Source organism: Entelurus aequoreus, linkage group LG26 (assembly GCF_033978785.1).
Source record: "Entelurus aequoreus isolate RoL-2023_Sb linkage group LG26, RoL_Eaeq_v1.1, whole genome shotgun sequence".
Lineage (NCBI taxonomy): Eukaryota > Metazoa > Chordata > Actinopteri > Syngnathiformes > Syngnathidae > Entelurus > Entelurus aequoreus.
The window spans coordinates 25,765,123-25,787,366 of record NC_084756.1 but is presented as its reverse complement, the minus strand read 5'-3'; the positions used below and the strand labels follow the sequence as shown (position 1 = coordinate 25,787,366).

Below are 22,244 nucleotides of genomic sequence, written 5' to 3'. Positions count from 1 at the left end.
AAACAAATATTTGGAGTAAACAAACTAGGACTGTCAATTTATTTTAATTTTTTAAATCAAATTACATTTTGGAATTTGGATTATTAATGATTGCATAATTAAAAATGTCGAACTTGTTTTCATTGAGGGCTACGTCGCAGTTATGGGCCGCTTGTTGCCGTGAATAATTTATCAATTTAAATATACAGGGATTCACCTCAATTGCCTATGTATATGATTATATTTTTTACATACATTGTAAAAAAAAAATAGGGATGTCCGTTAATGGCTTTTTTGCCGATATTCCGATATTGTCCAACTCTTAATTACCGATACCAATATAAACTGATACCGATATATACAGTCGTGGAATTAACCAATTATTATGCCTAATTTGGACAACCAGGTATGGTGAAGATAAGGTCCTTTTAAAAAAATAAAAATAAATAAGATAAATAAATTAAAAACATTTTCTTGAATAAAAAAGAAAGTAAAATAATATAAAAACAGTTACATAGAAACTAGTAATTAATGAAAATGAGTCAAATTAACTGTTAAAGGTTAGTACTATTAGTGGAGCAGCAGCACGCACAATCATGTGTGCTTACGGACTGTATCCCTTCCAGACTGTATTGATATATATTGATATATAATGTAGGAACCAGAATATTAATAACAGAAAGAAACAACCCTTTTGTGTACATGGGGGAGTTTTTTTTTTTTGGGTTGGTGCACTAATTATAAGTGTATCTTGTGTTTTTTTATGTTAATTTAATAAATAAATAAAAAATAATAAAAAAAACAAAAAACGATACCGATAATTTAAAAAACGATACCGATCATTTCTGATATATTCTTTTTAAAGCATTTATCGACTGATAATATCGGACATCTCTATAAAAAAATGCAGTAAAAAAAAACAGTTTTACTGTACAATTTATAGTGTTTTTACAGCCATATTACCGTAAATGGAAAAATGAAACTGTTTTTTGCAGTAAAATTCTGGCAACTGAGTTGCAAGTTGTTTCTTTTACCGTAAAATCTACTGTCATTTTTACAGTGTACAGTTTGATGGATAACTGGCTTTGCAATCATATGTCAAACAGATATTTATTTTCATTCTAGTAAAAAAAAAAAAAAGTGTATGCAGTCAGTCTCTCTTCAGTCATTTTTTACTGACGTACTAATCACTGACCATATAGCGGATGAGGTAAAAAAAGCTTGTGTGCTCAAAATAAATTGTGCGAATAATCTCAGTGTGTTCTTGAATAATGTGATATTTTTTTGTGATGAATCCCATGAGGTAACTCGGTAATATTGACAGGCCTGATATAAAGATACAAATGAATACCGTAAATTTAGTACTATGAGCGGCTACTTTTTTCCTACACTTTGAATCCTCCGGCTTATAAAACGGTGAGGCTAATCCATGGATTTTTCTTCGCTGGAGCCATGTTACAAATACTTTTCAAGAAAACAACTCAAAAGGTGTGCTAGGGCGCCATCTTTTGGAGGAGTTCACTCACTGCAGGTGCTGCAATTTTCTTCCATACAGTGCTTTTAACCGGAAGTAGAAGTGCCGTTCAGTCTTCTAGCCGTCCATAGCGTTTTTACTCGTATGGATTCTTCATTCATCACTCCAACCAACGTTTGTATGTTTTACAATATAACTAAAACTGTTTATACTTACTAAACTATACCACGTGTGATGTCGGAGTGTTTCCATGCATATTTGTACGTGCTATAATAATGTTACGAGTGTTTTGTGTTAGTGTTACTAACAATGGCACTATTGTTGTTTCACAAATTCCTCAATAAATACACCAAAACGTCACCGTGGAGTTATTCAGTCTGTTTAGCTGATTGGAGAGCTAGCGAGTTCATGATGACGACTTCTGTTTTGTTTGATCAGCCGTTTTGCTGCCGTGTAAATATATAAAGAAACATTTACAGAATATTTCTGAGTAAACAACAAATGTCACTACGCATATATCTGCGGCTTATAGTCCGGCGCGGCTAATATATGGAAAAAATGTTTTCCCTAAAATTTAGTGGATGTGGCTTACATTCCGGCGCTTTCTACAGTTCGGAAAATGACGTATATATTGGCCATAATAGCCAAGGTGTTGAAATGCCATGCTCAAGAATGATGGATTTCAAGTAAAAATAGCCATTTAACTCAAACGCAAAACAGAAAAGGTGTAGTAAAAAGTAGCTTCAGCATTGCTCACTTAAACAATAGCTGTAGTCCTGCTCAGTGTTGGGTTAGTTACTGAAAACCAGTAACTAGTTAGTTACTAGTTACTTTATTTCAAAAGTAACTCGGCTACTAACTCAGTTACTTACACCAAAAAGTAATGCGTTACTGCGAAAAGTAAGTATTCAGTTACTTTTTTTTAAAGCTCCCATTAATGCCCTTGTAGTCTTCATTTCAGTACTGTTATTGCACTGGAGAATAATACAATGTGTTGATCAACTTGACATGCATTTGCATCACTCAACTCTGCTTAGCAATGTGCTCTACATACAACACACAAACAATGTGCTCTACATACAACACACAAACAATGTGGTCAACATACAACACACAAACAATGTGGTCTACATACAACACACAAACAATGTGCTCTACATACAACACACAAAGACAAAGAGATGTTTCAAAGGGCTATTTTTTTTCAGGCAGAACAAATTGACACAACTATTTGAAATAGCTGCAACATAACATACATAAGTAACAAACAGCATAATAACAACGTAGCTGTAAACCTGGCTTCACCCCAGGAAGGCACACATGACATACACAAAGCCTAACCAGGCATTTTTTTCTCTCAAGGAATTGTGAAATAAAATCATGTCTTCAGGAGATCAACACTGTACTGAAGCCCAGAACACTCTAAGCATTTCCCCAGTTTTAGGTTAGAGAAAAGGAAAGATTGGCCTGGCCCACTAGGATCCCTCTTTATGTTTGTGAACTTTATAGTCTATACATTTAGAGTGATGTGATAATCAAACTCTCTAGAAGTCTAGAATGAAAGAGTATATAAGAGAATTGACAGTGTGTACCTTCAATGATGAGCAGAGGCAGAGTTTGGAGTGTCTTCTTTAGCTCGCTTTCCATGTTTATGTACTCACTGTCCACTGTGTCCAGTAACTTGGAAAATTGTTTTCGTGCCATTTGCGGTTTGACGCCGCTATCATGCTAATTAGCTGCCTGAAAGCGGGTGACTCCACTGTAGAAATAGCCTGCACGTCTTCTAGCACATACGCTGCAATGGCTCTATCAATGTTGTCCTGGCTAGCAGTCCCTCCGTTAAAATCCTTAGGTGAAGTGTCTCTCTTTACTAGCTTCGTCAAAGCATGTTGCTTTTGTAGCTGTTTCAGCAGATTTAAATTGCTGTTTTGGGCAGTAGATGGGATCTTTGATCCAAGACACAACTTACATTTAACTAAAATGTTCTTTTCTTTGTGCCCGACAAAAGAAAAGTAGTGAGAATATCTCCATGTTAAGAAACTCGACTGCAGCTCCGCCATGATCAGACACAACCCCCCTCCTCACAGCCATACCCAGACACACACAGAGCACGCCTCTTCTCTCCCTTGTGACACAAGAGATTCAGAAGGACGACACTGCAGCGCTCCAATAAAACACACTCAGATCTTGTTCCTAGCCGATACTACATAGAGAATAACGTGTAATGACGCAGTATGGCATCATGTAGTAACGGTAACTGAGTTACTGAATATAAAAAATAAAGCGTTAGACTACTAGTTATCGCCGAAAGTAACGGCGTTACAGTAAAGCGTTAGTCCCAACACTGGTCCCGCTTGAAGCAAGTATTTCAGGTTAGTGGGAATGTTGCTCCAAGTGAAACGGATTTGTATTTTTGTACATGTGACCTTGCGATCATCCCCAAACGTTCTTTACTCAATGGAAATCGGGGCAACATGCTGGATAGTTCAAAAGAGTGATGTTGTTCTCCTTGGTTGAACTTTTGAAAACTTCAGCGATGTCCCGGCGTAAGAAAACCTTTCGAGTGAGATCTCCTTGGAATGCTAATGACTCTGAAAGTCATCAGGAGGACCATCAAGGTTATATTTACTATAAATAACACGACTTTCTTCCATCTTTAAATGCCCGATGGTTGTTGCTCCCTGGCAAACTCCCAACAGGGCAATGAAGACATGTTTTGTTTCTGCAGCCCTTCCCTTGCCGATGGTTTTCATTTGGATCGTGGTCCCGTGCAGTGTTGTGACGGACAATCCAACACGTCCTGTGACATTTTTGGGGCTTCTTTGTTTCATATCCTTCAGGATCTTTGAAGACCTTTAAAATGTCAGCCTTACTGCGTCCAACCAACCAGAGGCCGTGCTTATGCAGCTCCACAATCTTTACTACCTTCAAAGACAAAAAGCTTCTTTTTTTTTTTTGCCTTTGGCATTAGATCATGACAATGTAATGGAATATAAACATTTGTACACATTTTGGGTTTTGAAGGCTTCAACTTTTGATTGACTGACAAAACCATTTAAATTGAGCTCTCAATAAATTGCCTGATGAAAATGTTTTGTGTCTTGCTCCCATTTGTCTTTTTGCATTTTGACTTTCCTTAGAACCTTCTGAAGATCCAACATTTAAAAAGTTTTGCTTTTGATCAAGAGTGTGTGTTTGAATAAATACTCGACCAGTATCTATATTGTAGCTTGCAGTTCTGACTAATACATTAATTTTGTGGCTGCACCCCAAAATAACAGTTGGATTTAAATGATAAATCAGTAATTGTCAACCTGTGGTACTTCCGTGCCATCTAGTGGTACGCCAAATAATCCCTTGATTAAAGTAGTGTTTGATTTTCTTATACTCAGTGTGAAAAGTTACATTGGCCAAAAATATTACAATATATTTGTTAGGTAAAACCTCTGCCTTGTTTTTGATGCATACTTAGACCTACTGCGCTACTGTATTTCAACGTGGGTCAGTATAGTGATACTTCTGAGGTGATACCTTGTGAAAAAAGTTTGATTAGGGGTGCACAAAAATATAGATTCATGTCTAAATCACGATTCTTATTCAATTGATTCATAATTTTCAAAAATTGATTAAAAAAATCTTATATTTTAAAAAAAATAAGAATTGATTCCTAAAAAATATTTTTAAGCTATCTTCATGCAACCAGACGGAGCTTCCCTAACCTTTAACATGCTTTGAAAAAGTGTCATTATAATTATTATACCAAATACATTGCCAGAATCAGTTTGAATCAAAAATCGTGTTGGATCGAGTAACGATTCTGAATCCAATCGTTTGCTGCCCAAAGATTCACACCCTTACAGATTACCGTATTTTTCGGAGTATAAATTGCTCCGGAGTATAAGTCGCACCGGCCAAAAATGCATAATAAAGAAGGAAAAAAAACATATAAGTCGCACTGGAGTATAAGTCGCATTTTTGGGGGAAATGTATTTGATAAAAGCCAACAGCAAGAATAGACATTTGAAAGGCAATTTAAAATGTCTAAAGAATAGTGAACAACAGGCTGAATAAGTGTACGTTATATGAGGCATAAATAACCAACTGGTATGTTAACGTAACATATTATGGTAAGAGTCATTCAAATAACTATAACATATAGAACATGCTATACGTTTACCAAACAATCTGTCACTCCTAATCGCTAAATCCCATGAAATCTTATACGTCTTGTCTCTTACGTGAATGAGATCAATAATATTATTTGATATTTTAAGCTAATGTCTTAATAATTTCACACATAAGTCGCTCCTGAGCATAAATCGCACCCCCGGCCAAACTATGAAAAAACTGCGACTTATAGTCAGAAAAATACTGTATATTTTTTAATGTTAGAGATTTCACGTGTTGAGAGAAATAATACTTTAATTGAAATATATATCTGAACACAATCAACCCATTTATTAATCGGTTTTGAATAAATCTATACGAAGAAAAACGGGGAAAAATATTGTTGGTCAACTTTCTTTACGTGTCCTTTATTATGACATAATAACATACAGAAAAATAGGTTTGGTCCAAGAAAAAGATTCAAATAATACTACAGTGTTGTTTCCTAATCAGACATCACTCCTCCCAACACACACTTTAGGTCATTTCCTCAGTGTCAGCTCTTTTTGCAAGTTCCAAGTGACCACTGCTCTTGTGTTTAGGGAGTGCAAAAAACTGATCAATTATAAATGCAGCTTCTACTATCTGACCTTAGACAAAAGTTTAGAAAAAAAACAAACATTTGTTGGGATACGAGGTACAATTGGACTTCATCTTCTGCTCAGTATGAACAAAAATGTATTTGGACAAGAGGTACTGGCACTAGCTACTTCCTTGATCTTCTTCTGTACTAGCTAACAAGACAAGTACTTATACTATACATAGTTAATGAAAAGGATTAATCGAAATAAAAGAGAAGTATTTGTTAAAGATAGAAAGAACTACATGATTACCTGAAACATGTTTGTTGTTTGAATGAGTCACACCATGATTGAGGAGATTTAAACAATATCAGCATGAGTTGGGTGAGGTTGGTAGTTTAAAAAAAAAATAAAAAACTGGATAAATGAAGTGTTGTCAGGTGTAATCTGCTTGTCTGCTCTTCATTGGCGGGGTGTAGAATGTGAGTCGACATGGGAAAGGAATGTATGGTTAAGACATGCAAAACTCATTGTGCTCGAAAAGCAAACTTGGGGGCGGGGGAGAACGAGGAAAACAAACTTGTCATCCAACATGGCCGTCCTAGAACATATGTCTAACCACTCGTGGAGAACATCAGACTGGAGTTCTTTAGGTGTTCCTGATGCCAAGGGCTTGCTCCAGCTCCTGTCGCCTCTGCTGCACCTGGAACACCAAACAAAGGAGGAGGTGAAGGACATGCACAAGAGATCGACCGATGGTTTTTCCAGGGTCAATGCCGATTATTAGTAGTCAAGGAGGCCGACAGCTGATATTTATCTGCAGTAAAGGTTATATAAACATGAATAGTATGTCAGTCAATAGCTGGACAAGACTTTATATTGTTAGTTTTTTATTTTATTTTAGGAAACATGGGACCAGTAGCCATATCATTTTTAATGCGGCGCTAATTTAGGTTAATCTAGTAGCAAAAACATCAAACACCTTTATCATGTGTGTATAAGAGGAACATCAACATTTGCATTTCAAAATATGGGAAATTTCCTGGGAAAAGTTATTTAAAAATGTGTGTTTTATTCCTCTTTTTTTACATCACAAGAATTAGCCGCCATCTACTCAATTTTATAGCAGTTTATGGATTTAATACATTGCTAGGTTTCCTCATCACGAACCCTAAAATATTTGTTGGTTGGTCGGTTTAAGTTTCTTTCAAACGTGTATAGTTTTAATATGATACGTCACATATTATATATCTGCGTTCAAAGAACTCCGGCTTATTAGTGATTCCCAGAGCCCAAAAAAAGTCTGCAGGCTACAGAGCGTTTTCTATTGGGGCTCCAGTACTCTGGAATGCCCTCCCGGTAACAGTTAGAGATGCTACCTCAGTAGAAGCATTTAAGTCCCATCTTAAAACTCATTTGTATACTCTAGTCTTTAAATAGACCCCCTTTTTAGACCAGTTGATCTGCCGTTTCTTTTCTCCTCTGCCCCCCTCTCCCTTGTGGAGGGGGGGGGACACAGGTCCAGTGGCCAAGGATGAAGTGCTGGCTGTCCAGAGTCGGGACCCGGGGTGGACCGCTCGCCTGTGCATGGGTTGGGGACATCTCTGCGCTGCTGACCCGTCTCCGCTCGAGATGGTCTCCTGCTGGCCCCACTATGGACTGGACTCTCACTATTATGTTAGATCCACTATGGACTGGACTTTCACAATATTATGTCAGACCCACTCGACGTCCATTGCACCCGGTCTCTCCTAGAGGGGGTGGGGGAGTCACCCACATATGCGGTCCTCTCCAAGGTTTCTCATTCACATCGACGTCCCACTGGGTTGTGAGTTTTTCCTTGCCCTTATGTGGGCTCTGTACCGCGGATGTCGTTGTGGCTTGTGCAGCCCTTTGAGACACTTGTGATTTAGGGCTATATAAATAAACATTGATTGATTGATATTTTACACATTATAATTACAACATTTCCGAATAAGAGTAGGAAGAAGCAATCGCATATGTAATCCAGTGTTTCCCACAAATTCATTTATTTGTGGCGGCCCGCCACGAAAGAATTACGTCCGCCACAAAAAAAATAAAAATAAATATATATATATATTTTTTTTAATTTATTTTTTGGTCCTGTCCAGCTTCTCTGGCAAATCAATCATATAGTTGATGTAGATGCCCATATAGGCTGTTCAGATTTACTTTACAAAAGAGAAGTGTAGGATACTTCTCTTGTTGCCTTATTTGTATTTGACCACTACTGTTTTCTGTTTATTTGTTACTGACTGTGGCAGGACACCTCTGCCTCTGTTTCACTTTATGTTGCTGGTAAATAATATGGTTGTAGTAGTAGGCTAAAGTTAAATTATTTAGTATGCACTAATTAAAGGGGCAGAGCTTTAAGAGACATTTTAGCTTTTATATTTTATAAGATATATTTTTTGTAAGAACCACAATTAATAAATATATTTCAGTGAATAACTTATTGTTCAAATCTGTATATAAATATGTACATAAAGTGTTGTAATTATATTGTAAAATGGATGGATGGATGGACGTTTAAAACAAAACTGTTATTATTTATTAGTAAGTATACATTTTTTTAGCCTTTTTAGAGAAAATCATATCATTGTAGTAAATTATGCAAATTACTCGATGATGTCATGGTGACCACGCCCATAGCCACGCCCCCACTGCCACAGGTATCTTGGCAGTTTATGGGAAACACTGTAATCCTACCCTTTTCTATTTCATAGCAATTACCAACACATATGTTCACTTACTGTTCTCAATTTATAACACAATCTACATCAATGATTTCTAAATGGTATGACTGATATGAAATTACATTGAAATCAAAGCAATTCTGGGGTCCTTCACGTAGTTTAGAGTTGAGACATTGTTCTGCTTGACACTCAGCATCATGGGTTGGAATTGGGGGTTAAATCGACAAAATGATACCCGGGCGCGGCCACCGCTGCTGCTCACTGCTCCCCTCACCTCCCAGGGGGGTGCTCAAGGGTGATGGGTCAAATGCAGAGGATAAATTCACCACACCTAATGTGTGTGTGACAATCATTGGTACTTTAACTTTAAGATGGCTGACATGATTTCTTCCTGGATGTTACAGAAAGTATGAGACTGTGTGAGCTGCTGCCTGTTATTCTTTACTAATATAATAATCTCCCATTTGTCAATTTACACAAAGTTTGTTTTTTTGGCAGATACTTTTTTTTTATCATCTTCATGTCCACCCACGCTGCAAGTGTCGCGGACGGAGGCAGTAGCAAAAAAAACGGGAGGAAGATTCCTGGAAAAAAAGGACCAAAACTGGAATGCCCGTCAAACAGTGCAAGTTCTAACGAGTTCATGTAACCATAGGAGACGTGCTGTTGGCGACCAGCCGTGTGAGCACCGCAGCACAACTTACTATCAACGTCACTGTGTCGGGGTCACCGACAAGACCATCCATAGCATGCAGCTAGTACAAAATGCAGCTGCCAGGCTGTGAAGCGCAGAGTGAAATTTATAGATCGTCACGTTTGTCTTCAAAGCGCTCAATGGTCTCGCCCCAGCTTACATCAAAGATCTCCTGGACCAACCTAGCAGCTCAAGGCTTGGTCGTTGCCTTAGATCTGATGACCCTGAAGGTCCCACGGTCAAACCTAGTGACAAATGGTAAATGGGTCGTACTTGTATAGCGCTTTTCTACCTTTTTAAGGAACTCAAAAGCGCTTTGACACTATTTTCCACATTCACCCATTCACACACACATGCACACACTGATGGCGGGAGCTGCCATGCAAGGCGCTAACCTGGCCCATCAGGAGCAAGGGTGAAGTGTCTTGCTCAAGGACACAACGGATGTGACTAGGATGGTAGAAGGTGGGGATTGAACCAGCAACCCTCAGATTGCTGGCACGGCCACTCTCCCAACTTCGCCACGCCGTCCCTAGGGAGACCGTGCTTTCTCAGGATGGCACCTGGGCTATGGAATAAGCTCCCTCTGAATATCAAGTCCGCCACCACTCTGGACTCTTTTAGAGCACAGCTTAAAACTCACCTCTTTACTGCAGATGACTTTTGATGTATGTGTTCATTGTGAGTCTTAAATGTTTAGTTTAGATTCCTTTGTGTGTCTCAGTCTGTTTCTGTTTTTTTGTTTCTCTACTCGGGCTGCTGTTGGTTGGGGGGGCGCATAATAAATGAAAATAACATAACATAACATAGTTGTTTATTTTTTCAATGAAAAAATACTAGTATTTTATGTGTATCTATTGTATCTCCTGGTGTCGTTCTGTTGTAGTTGTGTAAAAAAACAATAAAATATATTAATTGTATAAATAAAAAGACCGAAATCGATATACTTTATATCAAAATGCCAAATATCTGGCCAATCCCTAACCTGCACACAGCCGCACCAAGATGGCGCTCAAGTCAATCAATCAATGTTTATTTATATAGCCCTAAATCACAAGTGTCTCAAAGGGCTGTACAAGCCACAACGACATCCTCGGTACAGAGCCCACATACGGGCAAGGAAAACTCACCCCAGTGTGACGCCAATGTGAATGACTATGAGAAACCTTGGAGAGGACCGCATATGTGGGTAACCCCCCCCCCCCCCCCCCCCCCCCTCTAGGGAGACCGAAAGCAATGGATGTGGAGTGGGTCTGACATAATATTGTGAAAGTCCAACACATCAGCAAAAGTCCAGTCCATAGTGGGACCAGCAGGAACCATCCCGAGTGGAGACGGGTCAGCAGCATAGAGATGTCCCCATATCCTGTGATTATCTTGTGTGATGACTGTATTATGATGATAGTATATATCTGTATCATGAATCAATTTAAGTGGACCCCGACTTAAACAAGTTGAAAAACTTATTCGGGTGTTACCATTTAGTGGTCAATTGTACGGAATATGTACTTCACTGTGCAACCTACTAATAAAAGTCTCAATCAATCAATCAATCAATCCGATGGACAGGCTAGCGGTCCACCCCGGGTTGGGAGCAGAGTAGAAAAGAAAAGAAAAGAAACGGCAGATCAACTGGTCTAAAAAGGGAGTCTATTTAAAGGCTAGAGTATACAAATGAGTTTTAAGATGGGACTTAAATGCTTCTACTGAGGTAGCATCTCTAACTTTTACCGGGAGGGCATTCCATAGTACTGGAGCCCCAATAGAAAACGCTCTATAGCCCGCAGACTTTTTTTGGGCTCTGGGAATCACTAATAAGCCGGAGTTCTTTGAACGCAGATTTCTTGCCGGGACATATGGTACAATACAATCGGCAAGATAGGCAGGAGCTTGACCGTGTAGTATTTTATACGTAAGTAGTAAAACCTTAAAGTCGCATCTTAGGTGCACAGGAAGCCAGTGCAAGTGAGCCAGTATAGGCGTGATATGATCAAACTTTCTTGTTTTTGTCCAAAGTCTAGCAGCCGCATTTTGTACCAACTGTAATCTTTTAATGCTAGACATAGGGAGTCTCACCTTGGAGTAGAAGTAGCGGCAGACGGCCTCCTGAGCCCACGGCTGGTAGTAGAACTCCGCACGTCTCTCTTCTTCTGGGTTGCCCACGACGTCCGTCATGGTCTGTTTACATGAGAAAGCCTCGTTAGGTGCTACTGAGGTGACATATTGTTGTCATGTGCACACGTGGAACTAAACGACTGCGACGTGTCACATTCACAGACAGCAGGTGTGTGACGGCTGATCAGCGCTTCATAACACGGTGGACGGGAGTGAGGCGAGCACCTGGCTCAGTGTTATTGAATATTTCCCACTATGCGCTCTGCAGTCACACATGAGTGGTTGCGAGGGAAGGCATCTGAGCGTGATGCGTATACTTCATTGATTCAAGTGTTAGCATGACGCTATGTGACGCTCTAATGTAAATAAAATGTCAGAAATGTATCTGTGAGGAAGAGTGTCCTGCACATTGATTTGATTGTATATTTAATGAATAACACATTTAAAATATTTTAAACTAATTTGAACCCAAAAAGGAGAGCATCTGTTGCCTTTTCCTGTTTTCTAAAATTATACTTTATCATTAGGTATAATCATTTAAATTCTTAAAAAATGGGTATACTTGTATGGCGCTTTTCTACCTTCAAGGTACTCAAAGCGCTTTGACACTATTTCCACATTCACACACTGATGGCAGGAGCTGCCATGCAAGGCCCTAACCACGACCAATCAGGAGCAAGGGTGAAGTGTCTTGCTCAAGGACACAACGGACGTGACGACGTTGGTAGAAGGTGGGGATTGAACCAGGAACCCTCAGGTTGCTGGCACGGCCACTCTCCCAACCGCGCCACGCCAAAATGGCTATCTTCAGAAATGGATATTAAAAATTTTACCACAATAATTTATTAAAATAGTTTTATGCGAAAATTATTCTAAAACATTTTAATAGTTTGCTTACGGTAATTATTGTAATGTGCTTAGTGTTTACATGCTACTACCATATATGCCATTAGCCTCTTCTGATAACAAATTTTACTCGGCAATATATTGACCTACAAAATATCATTGTCAACATTATTTTGAGACTAAATTAACCACTGATGTAACGCTAACACATAATAATGCAAATATGCCCTTTAAAAGCAACAAAGTATTTCTCGTATATTTTAAACATTGTAATTGGAATGTAAACTTTTAAATATCCGGGTTGAATAAAATAAAAATAAAATATACTCCGTTAACAAAATGCTGCACTTGATTTAAAATGACAACCAATAGCAAGGCTGTAATATACCTCACCAAAACAATACAGTGGCTGACTAAAATTATTGTGAACAAAATTATCATTGTTATTATTATCGCGGTATTGTTGAATGTGTTCAAAAAGTATTTATACACACTAAAATGTTTTAACTAAGTTGTATTTTTCTTTTTATAACAAACAATTAGACACAATAGACTTTCTTGGCAGAGAAAACTAATATTGTTATAGCTTCATAAGAAACCTATTATTTTTATTTGTGTGTTTAAATATGCTCTTCAATTTTAATTTGTACACATTTTATTATTATTATTTTTTTACTGTAAATTGGGTGATCACTTTGTTTCACTTCCGGTTTATGTGACGTCACGCGAGTTCACTTCCGGATAAACAAATCTTTGTATGTTTCAACTCGACACTGTGGAGTTTACAGTATATCAATAACTGTGCAAAGAGAGCACACCCTTTATGATCAATGTGAATATCCTAGTTTTTTTAAACAGTAATGCGCTTATGTAAGTTTAGTTTGGGTATGACGCTAATGTCTCTTGTTTTCATGTTAGCATTTAAGCTAGCAAGCAAGCTAACGCTAGCCAGACCATAAGTTTATCAAACAGCTGTTATCATTCAAGTTTTTTTAATCATTTTATTTAATACAGTAATACTAATTGAAAAATATTTTTTTCTTGTAAAATTTAGTGGGTGCGGCTTATATACTGTGTGCTCTATAGTCCGGAAAATACGGTATGTCAAATTTTGTTTCGAAAAAGACAAATGTAAGTTAATCTGAAGAGAGTTGGCCTTCGTAAATTTCAGATTGTCAGGAAGAGCCTTCTTGAAAAGGCAGTAATATCCACATTAGAAAGTAATATACAAAAATAGCAATGATTGTTAATCTGATGGATAAACGACAAGATGGAAAGCCTCTCACCTTGAGGTCTCTGCACTGCGACTGCAGCCAGTCGTTGATGAAGCCCTGAGGGTCCCTGGCGAAACTGAGCATGAACTCCCTCTGGGTCTTTAGCTGGTTGATGGTCTCGATGGTTTCGTGGATCTGAATGAATGAATCAAATGTGAGAAGCGAGGTATTTTCTGAAGGACACTCTAAAACGTGAAAATACCAGGTTATATTTTTTTTAAACTGTCAGGGTGAAAAATCCTGACTGACCAGCAGGAGTCACTATCTCCAAAACAAAGAGGACTGGGACACCGGGTGCTTCCTAATAGCTGTTGGCAGGTGGTGGAGAGGACCTGACTGACCTCATGGATTTTAAGAGTCAATATGACATTCGAGGCCAAATCAGATTTGTGTGAAATTGGCCTCAGCACGCTGGCCATCTGTAGCTGTAACAAGTTTGTGTTTAATGTAGCTGTGCCTTCACGCCACATTTAATCTGCTGGTATTCATCATGAAGCACACTCATTATTCCTACAATACACTCACTAGTCACTTCATTAGGTACACCTTGCGCAAGAGTTGTGTTGAAACAATACCAGAATCATTGAGATACTGAGGCGTTGCACACGGGGTAAAACCAACCAAGCATGGTGAATAAACAACAGACAAGACACGATTAGTTTACCCGTCTTAACACCACCTGGAGGCTGCCGTTACCTTGTTGTCCAGCCCTGCTATCTCCTGCTGACTGGCCGTGGAAAGCAGGAAGGAGTTCATCTGGGTCTTCAGTGTGTCGTCAACTTCCACGTCAATGTCGTAGCACGCCGTCTTCTTTTGGTCGTTGGGGTCCACGCTGGCAGAGGGGGGGAGGCGTCACAGAGTGCACATTTAGCTTATGCGGTTATTCCATGATACGGTGTAGCCAGGGATCCCATGATGTAAAAAAAATGGAGGTATTGAAAAATATCAGCTGGGGGTTCAGAGGGCAGATTTTTACCATTTTTAAGATGCTTTAGAAGGCATTTCCTACATAGAAATTCTGTAAAAATGCAGGAAAACGTACATCACCATATCAATATTAGCCATTCCAAGATGTAAAACATCCGTAGTTTTGTTTGATGTGAGAATATCCCTCCACTACAATACTATAAGGCCTTTCATAAATAAAAGAGACATGATGGCTATATTTGATAACAAATATTGTAATTGTAAAAACTAAAATATTTCTTAAACTCGTGAGTCACTTAGTCAGTCATGAATGTAAGATTGCATTCATTGTACCTGCTACAAGTTTGCTTTTTTAAATTATAAAATGAAGCTTTTTATAACATGTAATCTTAATAAATTCATGACTATATTATACAGTGCTTTTCAGGCAACTTTGGCCATGCAGCACTGCATTTTGTTTTGTGGGTTTAGTATTGTAAATCATAATTTATAATCATGACAAAAGCATATATTATATTACTTTTATTTCTGTAACACTGATAAATGTGACAATAACAGTATCACATATAGTGCAAACATCTAAAATTCTACATTCAAAAGAACAGTTACCTTATAGAGGGCTGTTTCAGTCATGTATTTATGATCAGGCAAGCAGCGAAATCCCCCATTCTTCACCACCGAGAGCAGTTGATCATCCAATACCATGAATTAGATTAGTTTACCGCAAATGCTGACTCCACGTTGGGATTCTCGTGAAAAATGTTTTCCCCGCTGGAATGAATGGGTTTGTTGTTTTTGTCCCGCCTCGTTAGCTTTAGCCGCGGTAACTTCATTGTGTGCCCTGCATGGCTGGCTTTTCAAGTGTTCCATCAAGTTTCTTGTATTGAAACGTCCTACATGTGTCTTACCCCTCGAAACAGAAGTATTGCATGTTGCTGCTCGAGTTTATAGTTTTGCCGCAGCGCAATCCTCCATTGATGCAATGGTTTTCCATTTCAGGTGAAAAAAGGCGAAGCAGTAATTTCCATCCAGCCTTATTAGCATGCTAGGAGACTATTGGCTTCTATGTGGTCTACTTAGGTCGTAGACCCGATGTTTCCAACAAAACACCTATTAGTATTGTATCAAGAGATTTAGTTACAAATATTAACCGATACAAATATCTCAAAGAAGTGCCGTATCAGCATCGAAACATTTTGGGGATATTTTTGGCGTACCACTAGATGGAGCCCACATACCATTACAATTTGAGAATCACTGGGCTAGAAGAATAGCGGATCACTGTGCAGCAGCTGTGGTGCATGATGCTTCACTACCTGATCACATGGTTGATGATGATAGGCTCTGGAGGCATCAGGAGTGCATGCAACCGCTGTGGGATCTCAGAGAACTTCATCCTCTGGGTCTCAAAGATCTGTAAGTTAAAGGAAAACGCATCCAACTGTTTAGGAACAAATTTATATACTTGCTCGATCAATTTTCTAACTTTTTTGAAATATAGCCATATACATGGATGAATATTAAATGCTCAGTCATAAAGAAAAAAAACAGGTGACTTCACTGTCTATATACAACTATTTAGTCTCATAGCAACTTCAAATAGTCAGCATTTATTGCACTGTAAAGTAGGGCTTGGCGATATATCGATATATCGCGGGTTTGTCTCTCTGCGATATAGAAAATTACTATATCGTGATATTGGAGCATACGTCCTCACGCAGTTGCTTTTAGCTGCGGGCATTACACTACAGGCTCTTCTCGCTCTTTGTTGTCTCTCCAAGCGCACCTTCTTACATACGCCACATACGTATACGCCCTCGCGGAGCAGAGAGGTAGCGGCATGGGTAACATTAGCTGTGGTGCGAGTGGTAATACGAGAGAAAGAAGGTGCGAATCTGGTAACAAATGAAGAATTAATTCCCAAGAAAAACAGTACGGGGTCCATCGTCTGGCGGTGGTTTGGCTTCAAGTGGGAATATGTCGAACAGACAACCGTAATTTGTCAAGTGTCGGGCAAAAGCGTTGCTACAAAAAGTAGCATTACTACTAATATGTAGCATCATTTTAAAAGTCACCTGCTAGAGAATGAAGAGTGTTTGAAACTCCGCATGTCAACACCATCAAAATGCAGAGGCAGCCATTTTTATGAAAAAAATAGTCAACAACAGAAGGAGATAACGTCCGCAGGAACCTACCACATAGCGAAGGACATACACTATTTGATTTCTTATTATGCAGCTCATTTTTATTTGAGTTATTGAAATATCTTGTGTGACATCATGCACAAAAGTGCACTTTATTTGTTTTTAAACTATTGTAGTGGCGTTCTGTACAAAAAGTGCACTTTAATTTAGTGTTGTTTTGATATGTCATTTTAGTGACATCATGCACAAAGTGCACTCATAGCTTGTTTTAAAAATGTCTCTGACAATCTTGCACTTTCTGTTTTGAAATAACATGACTGTTTGTGCCACGGCTTAATAACTGTTTAATAAATACAGTTCTGGTAATTTGACTTAGTTGTGATTTCCCTCTGCATGAAAGTTTAAAATGAGCATATATTAATGCAGTATGAACAAGAATGTTTTAATGTAGACACATAGAATCATCATACTGGTGTGATTACCGTATTTTCCGCACCATAAGCCGCACCTAAAAACCACAATTTTTGTCAAAAGCAGACAGTGCGGCTAATAACCCGGTGCGCCTTATATATGGATCAATATTCATATTTATTTTCATAATGTTTAGGTCTCGCAACTACGGTAAACAGCCGCCATCTTTTTTCCCCGTAAAAGAGGAAGCGCTTCTTCTTCTACGGTAAGCAACCGCCCCCATAGAAGAGGAAGCGCTTCTTATTCTACTGTAAGCAACCGCCAAGGTGAGCACCCGCCCCCGTAGAAGAAGAAGCTCGCGGATATTTAATTTCATTTGTGTGTTTCTGTAAAGACAAAAAAATGTCTCCTACTAAGAGACACGCGTACAAGGTTCCACTGACTTTTGATATTCATGTGAACCGCACTGTGGATACAACGGGAACACGTACGGTGAATATTTGCACCACAGGGAATGAGAAGTCGTCCTACTGTGGTTCTAGCTTGCCATGCTAACGGCCAGAAACTTCCGCCCACGGTGATATTCAAAAGGAAGACCTTGCCGAAAGAGAACTTTCCAGCCGGCGTCATCATAAAAGCTAACTCGAAGGGATGGATGGATGAAGAAAAAATGAGCGAGTGGTTGATAGACGTTTACGCGAAGACACCGGGTGACTTTTTTCACGCAGCGCCGTCCCTGTTGATCTATGACTGCATGCGCGTCCACATCATCGATGGTGTCAAAAAACAAGTGAAGCACACCGAAGAAGAATAATTCGAGGGATTTGTAGATGAGTAATAACTTAAGAAAGTAAGCTTTAAATGTTTATTTTGTGTGTTGTGTGACACTAACGTATGAGCAACGTTGAGTTATTGATGTTGCTATTGCTCTGCACTATTTTGAGTGTTACTATTTTTGTGATTGCACATTTGCACATTACATTTTGGGAGTGAACAGAGTTGTTAGAACGCTGGTTTGTAATATATTATTAAAGTTTGACTGACCTATCTGACTGTTTTGTTGACATTCCCTTTAGCGTAGCGCAGGTGCGGCTAATAGCATGGGGCGGCTAATAGGTAAACAAAGTTTTGAAATATGCCGTTCATTAAACGTGCGGCTAATAACACGGGGCGCCTTATGGTGCGGAAAATACGGTATATGCATCAAGTGTTCATTCAAGGCTAAGGCAAAATATCGAGATATATATCGTGTATCGTGACATGGCCTAAAAATATTGAGATATTAAAAAAAGGCCATATCGCCCAGCCCTACTGTAAAGCATTTCCAGCCTTGGAAATTCAATGCAACATTTTCAAGAAATTCAAGCACTCATGGGAATGCTGTGAATTCAGATAGCAAGAATGGGATGACACAAATAGTGGTAAGAAAAATGTGATATGTGGAGAGTTTTCACTCTTTTTCAAATATACGTATATAACAGAATAATAAACTAGGCATCATTAAATTCTCCTTAAGCTTATGTCTATAGACTGGTGCCTTTTAGTGAAATGGCATTGGATCCTTATGTGGCAACGGATCTGGGCCTGAGCACAACAGTCGTGTTTAGTCCCCTGGAGCTCAGCCTGTTATGTCTGTGTCGTGTCCTCAGTGACCCACAAAGACGCAAACAGTCTCCTTACAAGGACAAGTCTGAGAAAAAAGCAATGCTCAGCATCAAGAGCAGGAATAGTACTGCAGGATTTTGAGGGGAAAAAATAATTGCGATTTTTCTCTCCAAGAATGCGATTTAATTTGCGATTTTTATATTTCATACATATATATGCATAAAACTGTGAAAGAATGAGTGAAAGAACACATGTTAGACTCTTAATAAACATATTCTTGTCTCAAGGTGCCACACATTACGACAATTTGCAATAATTTACTTTCAAAAATATTTGGCATTATGCAGACTGAGCTTTTGTCAATATAAGGCTCTTACACGGAATACAAAAATCGATAACTATACAGTGTTAATAATGTAATGTAAAAAAGTACCACCATAACGACCAAAATTAAAATACTGTAGCGTAGTAGGCCTAAGTATTCAATAAGGCAGTGGTTTTATTTAACAAGTATACTCAATATTGTTGGCCACTATAACATTACACACAGTTTGAATAGTAACACTGTTTGAATATAGCAAAACACTGTACTTTAATCAAGTGATTCTTTGGCGTACAACTAGATGGAGCTGGCATACCACTAGTGGTACTTGTACCACAGTTTGAGAGTCACTGTCGTAAATAAATTAATAAAAAACATAATTGACTAACAAGCAACATTTTTACTAAAAGTGAATTTTTTTTCCAATAGGAAAAACTAGGTCGGTAATTCTTGCTTGTTCGTCTATTTTGATGGGCTCATATTGCCCATCAGATTATAAGATGAAGTATTACCATTATGGGACATTTAGCTTTGTAATCATATTTTTTCCTCCTAATTTTTGTTACTTTGTGGAACTTCTCACTAGGGAGTCGCGAGGCTCTCTGTTTGTGATTTGGTCTCGTTGAGTCACTCTCCGCCCACCGAGACAAAGACTGTGGATGAGTGAAAAGAGGGCTCACTGCGTTCAGTTAATTCTACTGTTGATAAGACGTTCAGATGCTGAGAGCGATGCACAGAATGGGACTTTTTTTCTCCCTGTTTAAAGCGAGAGACAGGGAAAGGATAGGCTCAAAACCTCAGCACTTTTGCGGTTACATAAACTAATTAAAAATTTGATGTCGATTAATCGTGCTGCCCTAATTGAGGACTGTAATGGCTATTATCCATCATGTCATCTGCAAAAAGAAAGACGTTGCCCACCTGCTGCAGGTACTTATCGCAGTTGATGAACTCTCGCTCGTGAGGGTCCTGCAGCTTGTGGGTCTTGACGTACTGCCACAGGGCCTGAATGATGACCGGCCTGGTCTGGGTGTGGATGCCCAGCATGCGAGCAAGGCGAGGGTCCAGCTTGAACTGCGGGGGCTGTTTTGGTTTGTAGAAAAACAACCACCTTGCAGTCAGAATATATTTGATTACTCATACTTTGGCAGTTTATCATTCAGGAATATGATCGGGGAAATACAAAACACCTTGTGCATTACATTTCGTGCTATCTCATGTATTCCGGTATGACAAAGTTCCTTAAACAAGCCAAAATCAACATTAATATTAGCTGCTAGAACAGATTACCGGTACATGCAAGCAAATGGCTCAAATGTGGCTAATGGTGTTCAAAATCTTTTCGGATTTACACGATTCATCGGAAGGACCATTTTGGCCAAAAAATTTCCAGGAAAACGCGGACAAATCACATTCCTAACTGCAGGGTTTCCCACACATTCATTTATTTGTAGCGGCCCGCCACGAAAGAACTACGTCCGCCACAAATAAAATTAAAATAAAATTATATATATATTTTTTTTTTTTGTCCTGTCCAGCTTCTCAGGCAAATCATATAGTTGATGTAGATGCCCATATCGGCTGTTCAGATTTACTTTACAAAAGAGAAGTGTAGGATACTTCTCTTGTTGCCTTATTTGTATTTGACTTGATTAAATGTATTTATATTAGAAACACAACATGTGTATATAACAAAGGGTGCAAAGTCTGCAGGCAGTAGGAAACACATGGTTAAGTGTAGGGAGTAAAACTGATGGCAGTCTAAAGTTCAAGATTTTTGGAGCTCTTTGTTCAGTGGATCAGATGTGTGATGAAGCTCTGTGTCTATCTACCACCACTACTGTTTTCTGTTTATTTGTTACTGACTGTGGCAGGACACCTCTGCCTCTGTTTCACTTTATGTTGCTGGTAAATAATATGGTTGTAGTAGTAGGCTAAAGTTAAATTATTTAGTATGCACTAATTAAAGGGGCAGAGCTTTAAGAGACATTTTAGCTTTTATATTTTATAAGATATATTTTTTGTAAGAACCACAATTAATAAATATATTTCAGTGAATAACTTATTGTTCAAATCTGTATATAAATATGGACATAAAGTGTTGTAATTATATTGTAAAATGGATGGATGGATGGACGGACGTTTAAAACAAAACTGTTATTATTAATTAGTAAGTATACATTTTTTGAGCCTTTTTAGAGAAAATCAAATAATTGTAGTAAATTATGCAAATTACTCGATGATGTCATGGTGATCACGCCCATAGCCACGCCCCCACCGCCACAGGTATCTTGGCAGTTTATGGGAACCACTGAATTGGCAATATGAACCTTAACCTGCATACCTGGTAATCCAGCATGAGCAAGACAGTGCAGCGAACACCCACATCACCGGGTCGTTTCACCTGGAAGCCATCAGTCTCCTGGGTGGTGGCGGTCCTATGCCACTAAAATTGTGCACAGGGTTTATTTTCATTACCACAGGAACACTTTTATAGGAAAATATTTTCAGGTCAACCAATCAAATCAATCTGTTGCTCCATTTTCACAAGAGTACAAATCAACCCAATGTTTGGCCTCTTATTTCTGAAGGCAGTAATGAAGGAATAGAATAGTGTTTCAAAGAAGAAAAAAAAGTGTCTCCTTGTGGCCTTACCTCCACAAGGTGATTATCTGGACCGTAAAGATCTTTGTCCAACTCGATGACCAGAGACTTGAAGAAAGAGGAGAACTTCCTTTTCTGTTTAGTGGATTCATACTTGGATACGGCAGTCTGCAACACACAAAAAACGCATACTGAAATAAATAAAAGTACTTTTTAGTGACTAAAAGAATGATCTTGATTACAAGTCTTACGTCTTCCAGCAGACGCCCCTCCACACGTAGCTCCCATGATGCTACAGTGCCCTCTCCATCCTCAGCATCGGGTTTGGCGGGATTGAATGTGTTTGATATGAAGATGCGAAGTTTTCTCTTTTGCTAAAGGCGGCGAACAAGAGCCCAATGTCATGTTATCAGTAAAAAAAATTTAAAGTACACTGCAGAACCG

At 38.7% G+C, this 22,244-nt stretch overlaps 1 protein-coding gene across 4 annotated transcripts in view; it reads right to left on the bottom strand.

The window, feature by feature from the left end:
- Positions 1-5,758: 5,758 nt before the first annotated feature.
- Positions 5,759-22,244, bottom strand: part of smarcd1 (SWI/SNF related, matrix associated, actin dependent regulator of chromatin, subfamily d, member 1) — a 31,635-nt gene continuing 15,149 nt past the window's right edge. For 2 of the 4 annotated variants that reach the window (XM_062037853.1, XM_062037855.1), the window contains exons 5-13: positions 22,052-22,174; positions 21,852-21,968; positions 21,541-21,642; positions 20,118-20,279; positions 16,031-16,128; positions 14,484-14,619; positions 13,800-13,922; positions 11,629-11,730; positions 5,761-6,844 (exon numbers count right to left, since the gene is read on the bottom strand). In XM_062037853.1, the coding sequence (XP_061893837.1) occupies positions 6,791-6,844; positions 11,629-11,730; positions 13,800-13,922; positions 14,484-14,619; positions 16,031-16,128; positions 20,118-20,279; positions 21,541-21,642; positions 21,852-21,968; positions 22,052-22,174 (1,017 nt within the window). In that variant the 3' untranslated portion in view covers positions 5,761-6,790. Of the gene's footprint in view, positions 6,845-11,628; positions 11,731-13,799; positions 13,923-14,483; positions 14,620-16,030; positions 16,129-20,117; positions 20,280-21,540; positions 21,643-21,851; positions 21,969-22,051; positions 22,175-22,244 lie in introns of all 4 variants that reach the window. The other 2 variants (XM_062037854.1, XM_062037852.1) reach the window with 2 other exon arrangements.